A 17,633-nucleotide genomic window follows, 5' to 3' on the forward strand; every position below is an offset into this window, starting at 1 on the left:
AGGTCTACAGATGTCTTTATCTTTCTATAATATGTCTTTAAGAAACAATTACTTAATTTCATTAAAAAATTGTATTAATGTTCATTATGTTTTCCTTTTTATATTTTCAGTATCTAAACATTTAATAGGTTTCTTTTTAAAAAACACAGTTTAATAGGTTGTTTTTAAATGCACTTAGACGATTAAATTTTCTATAAAAATACTTAAATGGCCTTATTTACTTAAAGACAGGCTGCTTGAATTTTTCACTCAACAGATAAATAGCCATGGTGGATATGGAGAAAAGGGACAGAAAGGAGAACCAGCAGTAGTTGAACCTGTAAGTATTGGTGAGACTATATTTTAAAGGTTGGTACAATTATTTATTTTGTATGACCCATCATACAACTTTAAATTATTATATATGTTTATATGTTACCATTAAAGATTCTAACGCCCTGAAGTTTAAAATGTGCCACAAATAAATGAGTTAGTGAGGCCATTTCTGGCAAGTGATATTTCAATCAACCAGGAAATACAGAGACATAAATTTTGGAATTGATAGTAGCTGAAATTTTTCTATTGTAATCCTCTTGTTTTACAACAAAGAAACCTGACCGAGACCTCCAGTTTAGGTAACTTGCTAAAGTTCTGATGTTGGTGGTTGAAACATAGTCAGACATTAGCTTTTCTATCTCCCTTCAATTTCTCGAACTTGACATTATTAGAAATATATTATTTGACTTAGATACTTTCTTGTGCCTATTCAGATAATACCATGTAATGATATGAAAATATTCTTTTTAAAATTCATTTCCTTTCTTCCACTGAAGAAAAGATCTTAATTTACTCCCGAAGTGATTTTTACAGTTTATCTTGATCTTAATGTTATTACTATTCAAGATATTGGTAAAAAGCAAATTCTTACTGGAAAAGCAATTTTACTCTTGTTCTCCTTCATCACCAACTTGGGGAAACTGTTTGCATTAGAACTAAAGACAAAATGCTTAACTTTTTGCCTCAAGATCATGAAAATCATTTCAGAAATTCCAAGGACATAAAAACTGCAAAACTAAATGGGAGTGGGTGGGTTAAAGGTTAAAAAAATATGTCTATTAGGACGTTGCTGGCTATCTACAGTATTACTCCAAAATTTGAGAAATCATGTCTCTTACCAAAGAATTTAAAAATACTTTTCCAGAAGAATTTGCCCTTATTTTTAAAATTTACAACCATTTTTTAAAAAAATATTTTATTTATTTATTCATGAGAGACACAGAGAGAGGCAGAGACACAGGCAGAGGGAGAAGCAGGCAGGAAGCCTGACATGGGACTTGATCCTGGGTCTCCAGGATCACACCCTAGACTGAAGGCGGCGCTAAACCGCTGAGCCACGGGGGCTGCCCTACAACCAGTTTTTAAATGATGAAACAATCTCTGGCAGTAGAATAGTTTACTTTGTGGAATGAGTTTCTCATCCTGAAATAGTGCTCTATTCTCTTGTCTGTTGAAGAGTTTATCTCATATCTCATATTTATCCCCAGTTCTTGTGCTTGGACTTTTTTTCTCCTTTCCCTAAATTAAAGTGCTTAGGTGCCACTTAGCTTCCATTGTTTCATTCACGCAGTAAATATTTAAATTCCTGCTCTGTGCCAGGCATTATTTTGGGTGCTGGGAAAACTTGATCAAATTTCTTTGCTTTGTCCTTCTTGGGAGCACTTTGCATATTCTCCTTTTAATATTACTTTTCTGAATTTTATTTCTTCTCTAATAAGTTCACAGATTCTCCAAGACAGGGACTGTGTTTTCTGTCATTTTAAACTCTCTTCCTTCCCCATGCAAAACTCTTCATAACTGGTTTTATATGGAAGAAATAGAGAATTTACTTTTTAAAATAGCAACGATGTGGTGCTATGTTAGAACTGCTTAGACAAGAGGTTAGGAGTTAGAATCATTTCACTAGTAATGATTCTTTGTCTTTTTTTATTATTATTATAGGGTATGCTTATTGAAGGACCACCAGGGCCAGCAGGACCTGCGGTATGTAAATATGTCAAGATTATTTTTGTCTTAATTTTTTAAATTATCAAATATAGAACTTCTATTACATTATTAAGTTTATATATCTGATACTACTTTGAGTATTGAATGATAGAGTCAAACATTTTTTTTCAGAGGGCCTGGTATCTTTGAATTGCTGTCTGATTTGGCTTTCCACAAGTTATTCTTTTAAGAGCAGTGAAATTAAATTTTGTTTAGTCTTCTTTTCTTTCTTCTTTTTGTTATGTTTTGTTTTGTTTTTGCTTAAATATCTCTAGATCCCTAGCCTCATTTTCAACTTTCTATCTGAAAGTTCTGATAATGAAAAAAAGCCATCTTTGTTTTTATTAAAGAGGAATAGATATATCTCAATAGATGGAGTTGGAATTCTAGGTAGACAGTAGCTGCCTTATTTGTACTTCCAAATGCCATGATTGTCAGTTTCCATTGTCACTTCCTACCGAGGCAGATGTTGCTTGGTGTCTTATTCTCAAGTAGTTGTACTGCTCTGACTTTGTAAGAAATCTCTGTCTTTTGTGGAATTAATTAAGTTCTTGTCATCTGAAAGAGATGTGTTATGCTGATGCTTTTAAATACTTATACATAAAGGAAAATGTGAAAATGCCTCCAAGTGAAATGATTACTACATTTCAACTTTGCTATCACATTTTTGAGGTCTAATTATCTGAGTGTACCATTTCTTCATTAAGAACTGGGAACCAGCTTCTATTTCAGGGACTTTATATTTGCATGTTCTCCTTTACTGTTTTTCCTTGGAATGTCTGCCTCCACCCCAAGAGCAGCTTCATGGAGGAAGCATTGAGCTAGCTACAGAGTGGTTCCCGTATGTTTTCTTTTCATAGGAAGATAAATAGGGCAATTGATTGGAAGACAAGTGCATATTTATGATATATAAAATGAGCTCTTCTTTGGTTCTGGTAAGAAGAATTCTCCCGAATGACAATGAGTTCTGACTCAGGTCATGGTTTATTTCTCTGTAGGGTCTTATGGGTCCTCCCGGTCTACAAGGCCCCACTGGACCCCCTGGTGATCCTGGTGAGAGGGTAAGTGAAGGGACTCTTTATAACAAATAGTATAACATAGATTAACTTAATTACAATATATTCCACAAGTTTAACATGTTATCCTTCTCACTAGAAAGGGAGAGAAGTCTGTGAATTCAATGTGCAATATTTTGGTTAACTTTTGTAACTAATTTCAGAAGTGAGGATAAAGAACTTGTGCTTATCTGTGCTATAATTAATAAGAAAACTTTTATTTTCAATAAATGTCCATGAAATGAACCTGCTACATTAGATTCAGTTCTTTAGTCTGAATTAAGACATGTTTTCTATGAACTCAGATGAGTAGTTAGTTGGATTCTGATAGACTGAGTTAATAAGCCTGAGTTCTAATTTGAAGAGCATGTCCTGGGTCACATGGTAAAATAGACCATTTGTTTTAAGTCCAAACTTTCCTTGCAAAATCTCTTTCCTATTTTCCCCCTCTATTCATGAGTAACCAATAACTTTGTGCATTATTAAAATCCTGTAAAACTAGTGCAGTGAAAACCCTTTCAGAGCGCATGGGTGGCTTAGTTGGTTAAGCATACAACTCTTGTTCTCAGCTCAGGTCTTTTTTTTTTTTTTTTTTTAAGACCTTATGTATTTATTCATGAGAGACACCGAGAAAGAGGCAGAGACTTGGCAGAGGGAGAAGCAGGCTCCCCACAGGGATCTCGATGAAGGGACTTGATCCCAGGACCTCAGGAACATGACTTAAGCCAAAAGGCAGATGCTCAACCACTGAGCCACCCTCAGCTCAGATGTTGATCTCAGGGTCATGAGTTCAAGCTTTGCATTAAGTTCTATGCTGAGTGTAGAGCCTCCTTAAAAAAAAAAAAATAGCAACTCTTTCTAGAAAGGTATAGTTACCAAAAGGAGATAAACCAAGGAGGGGAGGGCAAAAACAAATTAGTTAACGTAGACTAAAGTTATTAAAGGTTATTATATTTCTAATAAATTTAATTATTTAATTTATTATTAATTTTGATGATTTGCTTTCCTAGGGTCCCCCAGGACGTCCTGGTTTACCAGGCGCTGATGGTCTACCCGGTCCTCCCGGTACCATGTTAATGTTGCCGGTATGTTTTTTTTTTTTTTTTTTTTTATTGCTATAAAGATGACTTGATATTTTGTCATCTTATTGCTGAAAAATATTGTTGAACCATATTACAGAACAATTAACTGAAACCATTGTATGAGTTAGAGATACTTGAAATCAAGCAGCTTTTAGAAATGACAGGAAATTTTATTAAGACATAATTCTGGTAAATATTAATCTCTGCGTTAGAACTAAGGTTTCATTATTTGATTAGACTTTGGCAACAAAGCTTAGAGGTTGTTTTTAATATTTCCGATAGTGTGCCTTTATCCTGAATCATATGATTAACATGCATTTCATGTGTTACTTAATATTAATATGCTATTTATCACCATAGACAACAGTTGATAATTTAAAGACATATCTATATTGTTATTTTTCATTTCTCAAAAATTATTTATTTATTTTACCGTAGGATTGCTTTTTTAAAGTTGCCATTGTCCTCTGGGAAAAAGTCCGATTTATTTATTTAAATGTAATAAAATTTAAAGTAATAATCAAGTAGAGTAAGAAATGGACTCATCTGCATTTTTAGTTAAAATAAATAGGAGCTTTAGAATTTTAGTATTTTATGGAGGGATAGAGGGAGCATTAATTTCCTATTATAAGAAAAGATAAACAAAATGAAGATATCTCAAGGAAGATTTCCTCTATATTCATACAGATTCCAAAAGTTTCGCTCAACACAATGGCAATTGTTCTATAACTACCACTTAACTGAGTACATTTGTAATTTTTACAAATGTGTGAATAGAAATAGGTTGCATTTGTGCAGGTAAAAAATATAATGACCTATTTTGGATTTTTCAGATATTATGAAATTTAAAATTGGAAATCTCTTAGTCTCTTCTACAATTTGTAAACATGGTTCAGAAAACTTCCATTATGGGCAGGAGAATAAAAAAAATAGATATCTTGATTAGTATAAGTTACCTTGTACTTTTATAAAAATCCCATCATTTTCAGTAAATAGTTTTTAATTAGTGATTAAAGCACCTATTTGACAAAGCTTAATTTTGAGCTTCTTTATGTTCTCTTAGTTTCGTTATGGAGGCGATGGTTCCAAAGGACCAACCATCTCTGCTCAGGAAGCTCAAGCTCAGGCGATTCTTCAGCAGGCCCGGGTAAAAGAGAAAAAACATGTATTCCCAGGAGCTGATTGTGTCAGATTGTGTGTGTGTGTGTGTGTGTGTGTGTGTGTGTCTGCATCTGGAGGAATCTATCATAAACAAAATACTTCTGGATAGTACATTGAATTTAGACAGAAAAAATGTTGAGGTTATAATCTTATTTTTTCCAGTAGGAATATTTTCTTTAATTGAATATTAAAGTTAAATGTCCTTTGTAGTACTGCCATATATAATTCTGGCATTAACACACAAACCGTAACACAAATTTTCTAAATATTTTTCAGAGTATTGCTGGATTTATACCTAACACTGTATCTCTCATATATAGTCTCTCTTTGCTAAGACAGAAGTTAATGATTAAAAAAAATAAGAGTAAGGTTTGAAATAATTATTTTTCTTTTAATCTAATAAATTAATCAGGATATCCCAAATAATCTAGCAAATTAAGTTTTTTAAGCATTCTCATAGAAGAAAGAAACCTTCAATATGTGTTTCAGTTCTAATCATCAAACCTATAATGTTTTTACAAAATCCATTTAGTTTATAATCCTTCATCAGCTGTCAGTTTCCACTATCTTATAAGACTTATAATTATATTTATTTTTAAATTCATTGCAATTAAAAAGTCTAAAGAATGGACTAGAGAAGAGTTGAAAGTCATATAATATTTTTATTCATAATATGGGGGGGGTTTAAGGAAAAAGGAAATAAAGGACTTACATTTGGTATGGATATGGGCCCACTTTCTAAGTTATATAAATCATTTCTGTGATAACTTTGTGTAAATTTATGAGTATATAAAATTTAACATCTATAAGTCTATCATTATAAATTTATGAGTGTATAAAATATCTGAAAAAACATAAGTGAAGATTATAATTTACTCATATTTATTTATGTATTTACTAAGTCTGTTATTCTGAAAAGATGCCATTATTTGGCTATATCATGTACAAAGACAGAAAAACTTAAGCACTTGTTTATTAGACCTTGGCATAACACTTACCTAAAAATATTTAAAATAATTTGCTAATGACTCCTACAATTAATCATGTAAATTATATTACTTTCAACAAATTTAAGGTAATTATTTGAACTTAAATGTTTTATGAGATCATTAAATTCCTCATTTTATTAGTCCTTTTAAGTTATTTGGAAATAGGTAGCAAGCATTATAATTCCAATTTTTCAGATATTTAATCTCAAGGATTAAGAAGTATATTGTCAAAAATCTCATGGTGAGTCAGTAGTGGCACTTTGGAGATCCTACTGTTTTCATCTTGTGCACTTTTCTAATATGATTTTACATATTGTTTCTATTACAGTATTATTTTTGATATCTGTTTTGATAATCTAAATATTCATCTTTTGGAATCACTAATATTCAAAAATAGCTCACCATACTAATTTAACATCTATCAAATATTTACCTTTTGTACTCCACTTGTTCCAGCTTTTCAAGTATGCTAATTTCACATTTCTAATATTCAATATCAATAGTGCATGTAATCAATCTATCATGCCTATGATTATACAAAATGAATGTATTTTTCTTATAATGTTAAATTTGAGATTTTTTAAAAATAAGTGTATTAGCATATTTTCTGATCGGTTTTGCTTGCTTTCTTGCTTTAATTGTCATAGTTTTTCCTATAATATTGGTAGAAACTTTTTATTTAAAGTATCTCAAACTGTTGCCTCTAAAAGAATTTTCAATGATAATTAATGCCAACATGTTTGAATCTACATGTTATTTTGAAGTATATTTTAGAGTAGAAAAATTATAAAATATCAGATAGCTTATACTAAAATCTATTTTAAATTTTATCATTGAATAAATCATAATAATATGGTACAAGATTGTATACAAGATACAATAGTTTAAAGAACATCCAATTCTTATTTAGGTCACTTATCATTCTAGAAACTTGCAATTCTTCAGTAATCAGGCACTCTTTCTAGCATATAGCTATTACACCTGTGTTAATCATCTGTTACTTACAGGTAGCTTGTGCAAATGAATATTGTGGTTTAATATATTTATCCAGGAGAGCTTGCCTGAGTTTGGTCTACTTTATTTTCTAGATTGCTTTGAGAGGTCCACCTGGCCCAATGGGTCTAACTGGAAGACCGGGTCCTGTGGTAGGTTACTTAATAAGATCATGTTGTTTAAATCCACATTATTAGTAGTTTCTTGTGCAACTTTAGCCAAGCATTGTTCATATTTACAGCTAATGAAAATAGGATACATATGCCTATTTATGCTTGATTATGTTTCCATTTTAAGTCTACTTCAATTCAGAACTCAGTAAGTTTCAATGAAAAAGTATCAATGATGAATTTTCAAATCAAATAAATACGATGAAAAATATAATTGTTACGTACCTATTAATTTTTCAAATTATAAATATATTTTATTTACATAACATTCCAAGTTATTAAAATTCAATTTGATATTAAATTATTGAGACTTAACTTTATGTTAAATAGGATTTTCATTAAAGAAGAAAACTATTTGAGGCCAGTTAAATTATTCCATAATATGGGGAGCAAGCAGGATGCTTGGCTTAAACTTCAGTTTGCCTTCAATATTCCACAAAGTGCTTCAGATATTAGAGAAATTAATTTGTCTTTTGGAGACTTTTGGAAAATGACAGTGTTTTATTTTTCCATGCAAGCTTGCTAATAAGCTAATATTTTCCAAGTGGTTTTTAAAAAATATCTTCAAATATTTTGAAAGTTTTACCAAATGTTAAACAGTGTAGCAATTTACACACACACACACACAAAAAGAATCCCTTTAAATCACCTTTTTTTCTTAAGAAAAAGTAGGAGTAGGAGGTAGGAGTCCAACCTTGTTTATGATTGATTTTAGAATTAATTGAGTAAATAATTTCTATTTTAAGTGTTTGTTTTTCTATAGAAAAAGTTATTCCTCTTACTCTTTCATATGATTTTATATGCTTTCGATATATTTAATGAAATGATGTTTATAGAAACTATTACTATGAACATTAAAATCTTGTATTTGATTTACTGAGTAAACACAGCAAAACAGTTTTATTCAAGTTTGAATCAAGTTAATAGTCTTCTAATTATTTAATCTGTTTTACGGATCATATTAGGATGATAAATCATTTTCTTCCTGTATTTTATTCAAGGATTTGTTATGTAGTTTACATACATTTATGGTACTCCTAACTCAGTCTCAAAAGTTTGTACATCTTACATATTTTGAAGCGGTATACAACTCAATGGTATGGGCTCATGCAGAACATATGTTCTGGCAAAATAATAAGAAACATGGAAGAGTTTGTGTTACTTAACAAAGGAAAGAATAGAGTTAATATTTAATTGTTAGTTATAACTCATATTTATACAACTGAAGAAAATCATCAGCATGCTAATGTTTTATAAATCTGAGGGCAGAAGAATTATCTGTATGTTTTATTAAAAATAGTTCCTGGGCTCCAAACTTGAGATTCCAATGATGAAATTCAGGGTTTGGATGTGGCAAACTATATTTTTAATAAACGCACCACCTGATTCCTATGGTCACACCTGCTTGGGAAATACCACAATATGTTACTTAATTTAAAAATATCACTCCAGGATCCCCTAAAACTCCATTTCCCAAAGGAATTTTCCTATGCATCATCCTGACAAGCATAAGCCTAGTCGATCTGTAGATGGTCAGGGCAGCGATGAGCAGAAGCAACAGAAGCATGTTCCATCAGCAGTTTGTGTTTTCACCAGTCTTAGAGGGTCAGTCATTCAGGGCGTGTTGGCAAGGAGCAAAAATTGGCAAACGTGCACACGTTTTTAATGTCATACGTTGGATTCAAGATTAATTGATTTCACTCCTTAAGTCTTTGCTTTAGGAACTTTTAGCTTCCTTAAATATTAAAAGTAGGTGTTGAGAGAAAAACATCATATTGCTTCTTTTCACCATTTCTCTTCTATTATCTCTTTCTCCAAAATGTCAAATTATGATAGATTTTCAAATATCTTTTCATTCTAGAATCTAAAACTATTTTATATAAAATGAACAAAGTCTACATCAATATATTCAGATACAAACATATACATTCTTCCAATGAAAAATTCCTTATTCAGTTGTTTTCTCCAATTGCTTTTCTAGACAAATGGAGGCCTATATTATAAAATGTACAGGAAATGTAGAAAATATTGTGTTATTTTATTCTGTTACTGTCAATTATTAGATGATGATTTTTAAAGTGTTTGGACAGAGTAATTATAATTTGTTGAGTAGGTAGTGCTATATACAGAGAATGTAATGCAGTAAATTAATTAAAAACAAATTGACTGTCCTATAATTGTTTTCAATTCAGTGATTAATAATCTGATTTAATATAGAACCCTTAGGTTTTCTCTTGAAAAAATTTAGTTGCGAGAAATCTTAATTAAAAACGTGAAGGCTATTCTTTAATTTTCAAGGTTAGAATATTCATGTTACTTGATTTTCCATATTTCTTAGGAGTCAGATTAATAGTTATTTTCCTTTAGAGCCACCAGGAGGCTCTAGATAGCTAACATTTCCAGACTTAGCACAATTTTTTTTTTGTATAATGATTCAATGCACCATCATTTGAATGTGTATCGATTTAAATAAACCAGAAACTTCTTAAACACCCAAAGTATACTTCTGTTTGAAGTTAATTATTATCACCATGTTCAATTTTAATGTCCTAAAGCTTTTTAGGGGAATGAACAGCCTAGTATTTATTTTAAAACTCACAACACTTTATAAAGTGATTTTATATTTTTTCCAGTTAATGTGCCAGGTTTTTATGGCACTTTTTGAATTATGTAAACATTTGTAAGAGATTTTTGTCATAAGGGCTTATTCTTGTGGGAAATAAACAAACCACTTTGGGGAAAAATGCTTTGACATTATTTCAGGACAATTAAAATGATAGTTGTAGCATCTGTTCTTGACATTTTATTGCTATAGAATTCAGTGTCTGAGAAATTTCTGAGTATTAGAACAACAACATTTTGCCAAGTCCTTGCTGTATAAATGGATTCAATGTATACCTGACTCAGTAAAAATATGTTGCCTCTAGTACTACATCACAGTATAATAATAAATAATGCCTTGAATATCATCGTAAGTACTGTAATGGTATACAGTAAAGAAAATTTCAATGTGACTTGATGAAATTGGCTTCTGTGTAGTTATGTGTAAAATAGAGACTTTTAAATATAGTTTACCAACTGGAATACAATAAATCTGAGAAGAGATGTATTTCAAAGGACTTGAAAATTTTATTGTATTAAAATTATACTAATTTGATGAAATATATTTTTAATAGTGTTTAACTATTTCATGTGAAAATGGTAAGATTAAAGTAGTTAGGGAATTATTACTCAGTTAAATGATTATATTCTTACTTTTTCTCTACAGGGGGGGCCTGGTTCATCTGGTGCCAAAGGTGAGAGTGGTGACCCAGGTCCTCAGGTAAAAACAATAGTCTATTTTACTTCTTTTATTTTTGACTTCATTTTATCTTATAGAGGTAATTGAAGTATCTGCCATCTGTTTTATGAGGAAAGAAATTACTTACATTACTTTTAAGTTCATATCACCTCCTTTAATTGAAAAATCCCTACTGACCATTTGACTGCCAACGACTTGACTAATTTAAACAATATTAAAAGAAGATAATAAGCTAGGATGGGAAAGGCTTGATAGTAATAGGCCTTTAGAATATTAAATTGGCTTGAAATTTTACAGAGCAGAGCAGAACTACTGCAATGGTACTTTTTAGTGGCCCTGCCTCAAACCCACGATATTTTCTGTGGAGAGTGAATTTAGCATATACTTTCAGAAAACAATACTTAACATACTTAAAAGTAGCTAACTTTAAGCATTTTTTAAGATCTAGGAAATTATCAGAATTGAGAACAGCTGAGCTGAAATTTTTTAAAAAGGTTTTAGATTATATTTACATGGTACCAAATTTAAAGTATTATGTTTTCTTGAATGATAATAAGTAGATAGAAACATTCAACATAAGAACATTGTGAAGTATGCTTATTCTAGAAAATAGTAAAAATGTGACATTTAAAAAATACATTTATTTATCGATTTAAGATTTTAATTATGTATTTTAGAGAGAGAGAGAGAATGCAAGCAGGGAGAGGGATAGAGAGGGAATCCCAGACTGACTCTGCACTGAGCATGGAGCTCAATGCAGGGCTCTATTTCAGGACCCTGAGCTTATGACCTGAGCCGAAATCAAGGGTCAGAAGCTTAACCAACTGAGCCACCCAGGAGCCCCTAAAAATAATTTATTTTTAAATGAAAATACTTCCTGATATACTCAATAAATAGAAATTCAGATTGGCTACAGGAACTCTCAAGTGGCCAGTCACCGATTTTTTTTTCTTTTTTAAAAATTGGTTTTATTTGGCGCATGTGGGTGGCTCAGTCAGTTAGGTGGCTGTCTCTTGGTTTCAGCTCAGGTCATGATTTCAGAGTCCTGGGATCAATTCCTGCAGGCAGCTCTTGCTCATCAAGGAGTCTGCTTGAGGATTCTCTTTCCCCTTCTGCTGCTCCTACTCTCTCTTTCTCTCAAATAAAATTAAATAAATCTTTAAAAAATAATACAATAAAATTGGGTTTATTTTTTCAAAATTACAAGGTGAAATTGAATTTAAAACCAATATGTATTCTTTGTGATCACCACCATAATCATCAGGATAGAATGGTTCTATAACTTTAAATATTTCTTGGAGCCAACCCTTTACAGTCATATCCTCCCCACCACCCCTAATACCTGACAATCACTGATCTGTTCTTTATTATTACAGTTTTATCTTTTCAAGAATACTGTACAAATGAAATCATGTATTATGTAACTTTTTGAGACTGGTTTTTTCATTCACCATAATGCCTTGAGATTCATCGCAGTTGATGAGTGCATCAATAGTTCGTTCATTTTTATTGCTTAGTAGTACTCCTTTATACGGATACATCGCAGTTTATTTTGGAATTAGAAAATAAATCAAAGAAAATTGAGAAACATAATTGGGTGATTCAAATTATGGCAGTCTTATCTTTCATTCTTGGTTAATATTGCCATGGAAGGTTGGAAAACATTGCAACTTAACTGAGAATTGCATAAAATTACTGAAATGTCACTATATGAAATCTAGAGAGTTTAAGCTTTTGAAAAATTTATAATTTATTTCATCATCTCTTTACAAAATAGTTTAATTTAAAGACATTTTGTAGTAGTCACCATGGATTTTGTGGTTTTCCTTGACTCAAGTCCAAAGAGATACAGTATTAGATGAAGCAGGATCATTTTCATTAAAAACTGAGATTTGTGCTGTTAGTATTGCTCTTTGCCTTCCGGCTGGAGTACGGGGTAAAGTCATCTTGCAAGAATAATTTTCTAAAAAAGCTGTGGTCTTTAAACCCTGTTTATTAGACAACTTTAATTTCATATTTCCATAATCAACATTGTACAGTGAAGATAAAAGTTATTTGTAATTTTGAATGCGTGTTACATTTGCTACCACACTCATTATATACATACTGTTTAACTTTAAAACGGATATGGTTAATTAAATATAAAGGCCTATGCAATGTTTATATTAGGACTACATTTGATCTATTATTAACTGTGTAATTTTATTTAAAAAAACATGTGTATCAATCCTCACATAAGACATTGTTTATTGACATAATATCACATTGCACTACTTCAAGAAAGATGCATATTGAGAATCTTTCACCTTTAATATGATATGGCATGGTGCCAGGCAATAATTTGCATTAGAGATCCCAAATAATCCTCCAGCATTTTGTAGATGATAGAAAGATACATGTGCTAGGCACTATGCTGAGGTGTAGGGATATAATGGAGAAAAGGCTGATTTAGTCTAAAACCACAGCAGATCTCAATTTAGTGGGAGATTCAACTATGAAAAAAGACAATTATAATTCATGTGATAAGTTGAATAAAAGAATAAATATGTAGAAGAGGATCTCTAAAAAATGAAGGGGAAGGTGAAGGAAAGAGGATTGGAAAGAAAAGACGAATGAGATGGATGGTTAAGAGTGTTTTCAGTCAAGGGAAATGTAAAACCCAAGATTTCGGGATCAAAATGAGTGAGGATTTTTTTTAAAGATTAAAATATCACTTTCTTTTGTTTAAATGTAATCAGATCTCCATAAACTTAAGAAGATAATGTGGCCCTCTTTTTTTTTTTTGCGAGGAACCTTTTAGAAAAATTGATTTTCTTCTGTTTTATGTGAACTTTTATGTAAGAAATAATTTTCTTATGCCAAAACGTTTAAGGGAAAGCTAAGAACATAGAAATTTCTAAAACCATCTCAATGTGATTCAGTGCATTGACCAAAAATTCCATAAAATGAATAAATTTCAATGTTTTGATATAGGGCCCTCGTGGTGTTCAAGGTCCACCTGGTCCAACGGGAAAACCTGGAAAAAGGGTAGGACTGGTTTTCATTGTATATATTGATGATCTGAAATCATCAGTTACCTTGTTTCCTTTTACTTTGTGCCGATAGGAATCCTTTATACTTAGTCATGTTCTTGGCATTACCAGGGTCGTCCAGGTGCTGATGGAGGAAGAGGAATGCCAGGAGAACCTGGAGCAAAGGTCAGGAGCTTGTACATTTCTATATTTGGATCTTGTATGTTAGTTCACTCCTGAAAATGTTATATTTTATGACAGAGTTTCCTGTATGAATGAATCTTTCACATTTAAATTACAGTATATAATTAAGTTGGGAATATGATAATGATGATGATGATGATGATGATGATTTTACAGGGAGATCGGGGATTTGATGGACTTCCAGGTCTGCCAGGTGACAAAGGTCACAGGGTAAGGTATACCATTCTGTTACTTTGCATACAGGGAAAATACAGGGATATTATGAAATATATTAAAATTGATAGGCTTTAAGAAGTCAAAAAAAGAAAATTAATTTAAATATTTATGAATCCAATAATTTAGCAAAGTATTGCATCTACTACCTACTTTAAGAAAGATAAATAGAATTACACACAGTATCAATACAAGTTCATTATTTTTAGACATTAATCATGTAAATATAAATCCAGGTAGAATCTTTATGTACATGTATGTGGAAAATATTATATTTATACAAAGCCAAGCATGGAGATTGCATTTTGCCTCTAATTTCTTGCCAATCATCTTAATGTGCCTCTTATAATTTGTCTATGGAACTATACTTAATAGAGGCCCCTTTAGACAGTCTGTCATTGCTCTAACAATATACTGGGCACTGTATTTTATTATCCTGTTCCATGGTGCCCAAAGATAGAGACACCACAAGCTATTTCTTGTGATAATATGAGTTTGCAGTGCAATGCAAGAGCTTATAATTTGCAAAAGCTAAACAAAGCACCATGCTGAACAGGAATCCAGTGGATATTTTTAGTGGGAAATTAAGCAAAGAGGCTGTCTCTTGGGCAAAGGACAGCTTTGGATCTTCACATTTCCCTTCTTCAGAAGTAAGAAATGAAGATAAGAAAAACTTTACACAAATAATATAAAAAGACAAGAGTAAAAGAAAAGAGAATACCAGAGATGTCAAGCAAGGTATTTAGTATATACCTACCATATGTCAGGAGAAATACACAATTTTGTTTTTTAAAAAATTAAAAATGTCTTTAGTTATCTTGATTGTGCTGATTTATTATGAATCTCTTAGAAACAGAAAATAATTTAAGTTAAATTTAAATTACCAAAGTGTATCCCTGTTTAAGACAATCTTCAGTAAAATAATTTTCTAAATGATTTAATTTATATTAAGTGTCTGAAGATTATTTTAGGTATTTTATTCAAACCTTTTTTTTTTAATTGAAGGAACTTTTTTTTTAGCGTAGCAATGTATAAAGTCATTTAATGTAAAATTATGATTTATCTCCACAGTGTTTTGAGGAGGACAAAGAAAGTATAAGTTTTCCTGTCAAACTGGATAGCTATAGGAAACACTTCTAAAAATTCAGCCTTGTTTCATTTTCTCATCATATTTGTATTTATTTAATAGGGCGAACGGGGCCCCCAAGGCCCCCCTGGTCCTCCTGGAGAAGATGGAATGAGGGTATATTAAACTTCATTTATTTTAAGAAATATTTAAAATGAAAACATAAGAGAACAAAGTCATGTTGAATTGATGTGTTGTCTGCTTGCACTTCCCTCCCATTCCTCTTGTCAATTACAGGGAGAAGATGGAGAAATAGGACCACGGGGTCTTCCAGGTGAAGCTGTAAGCAACTTTCTTTCTTTCTCAATAATACCCTGTTTTGGAAGAATAGTGACTGGTGTTTTACATATAAAGTCAATGATAAACTCAGGTAATGATAAGCTAACTAACCAGGTAATTGTTATGGGAAAGCATTTTAAAAGAAGAGATAACACTCTTTGATATACAGAAAGTCTTGGACAATTGAGAGGAAAGAAATGTAGAATAGAATATTTTTTTCAGGCAAAAAAACTTAGTTTTTATTGCTGTGTCCTTGTTTTATTTGATTTTCTTATGTCAGATATAAGGATAAAATATGCTAGATTATATTATTTTTTTCTACCGAATTATACAAATGAGGAAACTGAATTGGGAAAGTTTAGCTAAAGCTAGCTAATCAAAACTAGCCAGGCCAGACTCTAACCATACTAGAGCCAGTCTTCTTAATTTCAGTCCTAGCCTGTCACATTACAGAGCCTGTCAACTCAAAGGCATAAGAGCTCAAGGGAATAGGAGAGGCAGTAAATTACTGTACTCATTTTTCTAAAGAAGGAAAAGAAGATGGAGCAGATGAAGGAGGGGGAAAAAAGAAGAGAAGAAATTAAGTTTAAAGAATAATAATTTTAAAAAATCTCTCAGAGAAATGGTTTGTATAATCTGCATATATAGTTTATCTAAACAGTAGTTTGTTTCTTTCTCTTCATGATATTGTCTCAAGAAGGAGTTTACCTAGGGGCGCCTGAGTGGCTCAGTTGGTTAAGCATCTGCCTTTGGCTCAGGTCCTGATCCCAGGGTCCTGGGACTGTGCCCTGTGTGCCTTGGGTTCCCAGCTCCAGTGGAGAGTCTGCTTCTCCCTCCCTCTCTCTGAGCCTCCCCGCTGCTTGTGCTCTCCCGCTCACTCTCTCTCTCCCCCTCAATAAATAAAAATCTTTTTTAAGAAGAAAGGAATTCACCTAATACAAAAGAAGAAAATCGGGATTTTTCTATATGATTGAATAATAAGATTTAATAATTTTCAGTGTTGCCATTTAAAGCAGAAAATGACACAAAACTGACATAAAATATTAAGCCATTTCCCATTTTGAAAATTCCCCTACTGATTCATATGTAAATTTATAGAATCAAAGGTACACAGTTTATATGCTAAAACTACCTGTTATCCATTCTGGGTTTTAGATCAGTATAGACATGAGATATTTGTGTTACATAAAGATAGCATTTTAAACACAATCGGCAGTGTGTTAATAGAAGATGCACAGATATTTTTACTCTCAACATTACATTAAAATCTCTTTAGAGGAGGAAGTATATTTTGAGGGCATTTCTTATGAGGACATGCTATTTTTTTTTTCCTTCTAGGGTCCACGAGGTTTGCTGGGACCAAGGGGAACTCCAGGACCTACAGGGCAGCCTGTATGTATTGCTGGAAATATTCAGAATTTTCTAGGGAAAGCTTGTTCAGACACTTTAAAGCTCAAGGCCATGGCAGGATTCAGTAGACAGCTAGGTCTTTACTGCTTTATTAGGTTCTAAGACATAATGATTCTGTCCATCGGTAGATGGATTATTCTCCACTCTACCCCTTTCTTTCCCTTTTAGTTTATCTACTTTATTATTTCATATCAAATTTCCAGTACATAGTGGAAAATGCTGCCAGGTTGTCTCCAATGTGGACATGGAGAGGAAAGTATAGACCCTGCCTTTTTCCTCATCTCTAAATCCTAAAATGATTTTTAGATACCCTAGGCCAGTGGATGTCATGCTATTGTTTTAATTTTCTGTTGTAGCATTTAAATTTCTAAACATCTATATATATATATTTTTTCTTTTTCTTTATTGAAGGGTATTGCAGGTGTTGATGGCCCCCCAGGACCAAAAGGAAACATGGTATGTAGAAAACATCTGTAACATAACTCATTTCTGCAGTCTAGGTATTAACCAACAACTTTTGTTGCTAAATCTAAAATAAAAATTTCTTGCAACGTTTTGCAAAGCCCATTAGCTTCTGCTAGCATTAATGTTTTGCAAGATTTTCCAGATTCTCCATA

At 31.9% G+C, this 17,633-nt stretch overlaps 1 protein-coding gene across 3 annotated transcripts in view; it reads left to right on the top strand.

The window, feature by feature from the left end:
- Positions 1–17,633, top strand: part of COL11A1 (collagen type XI alpha 1 chain) — a 197,026-nt gene that overhangs the window by 70,898 nt on the left and 108,495 nt on the right. For all 3 annotated transcript variants that reach the window (XM_038541182.1, XM_038541181.1, XM_038541183.1), the window contains 14 exons: positions 257–319; positions 1,978–2,019; positions 3,021–3,083; positions 4,088–4,162; positions 5,223–5,306; positions 7,398–7,454; positions 10,741–10,794; positions 13,747–13,800; positions 13,917–13,970; positions 14,145–14,198; positions 15,391–15,444; positions 15,565–15,609; positions 16,945–16,998; positions 17,428–17,472. In XM_038541182.1, the coding sequence (XP_038397110.1) occupies positions 257–319; positions 1,978–2,019; positions 3,021–3,083; positions 4,088–4,162; positions 5,223–5,306; positions 7,398–7,454; positions 10,741–10,794; positions 13,747–13,800; positions 13,917–13,970; positions 14,145–14,198; positions 15,391–15,444; positions 15,565–15,609; positions 16,945–16,998; positions 17,428–17,472 (798 nt within the window). The remainder of the gene's footprint in view (positions 1–256; positions 320–1,977; positions 2,020–3,020; positions 3,084–4,087; positions 4,163–5,222; positions 5,307–7,397; positions 7,455–10,740; positions 10,795–13,746; positions 13,801–13,916; positions 13,971–14,144; positions 14,199–15,390; positions 15,445–15,564; positions 15,610–16,944; positions 16,999–17,427; positions 17,473–17,633) is intronic.

The sequence above is a fragment of the Canis lupus genome, chromosome 6 (assembly GCF_011100685.1).
Source record: "Canis lupus familiaris isolate Mischka breed German Shepherd chromosome 6, alternate assembly UU_Cfam_GSD_1.0, whole genome shotgun sequence".
In the NCBI taxonomy this organism is placed as follows: Eukaryota; Metazoa; Chordata; class Mammalia; order Carnivora; family Canidae; genus Canis; species Canis lupus.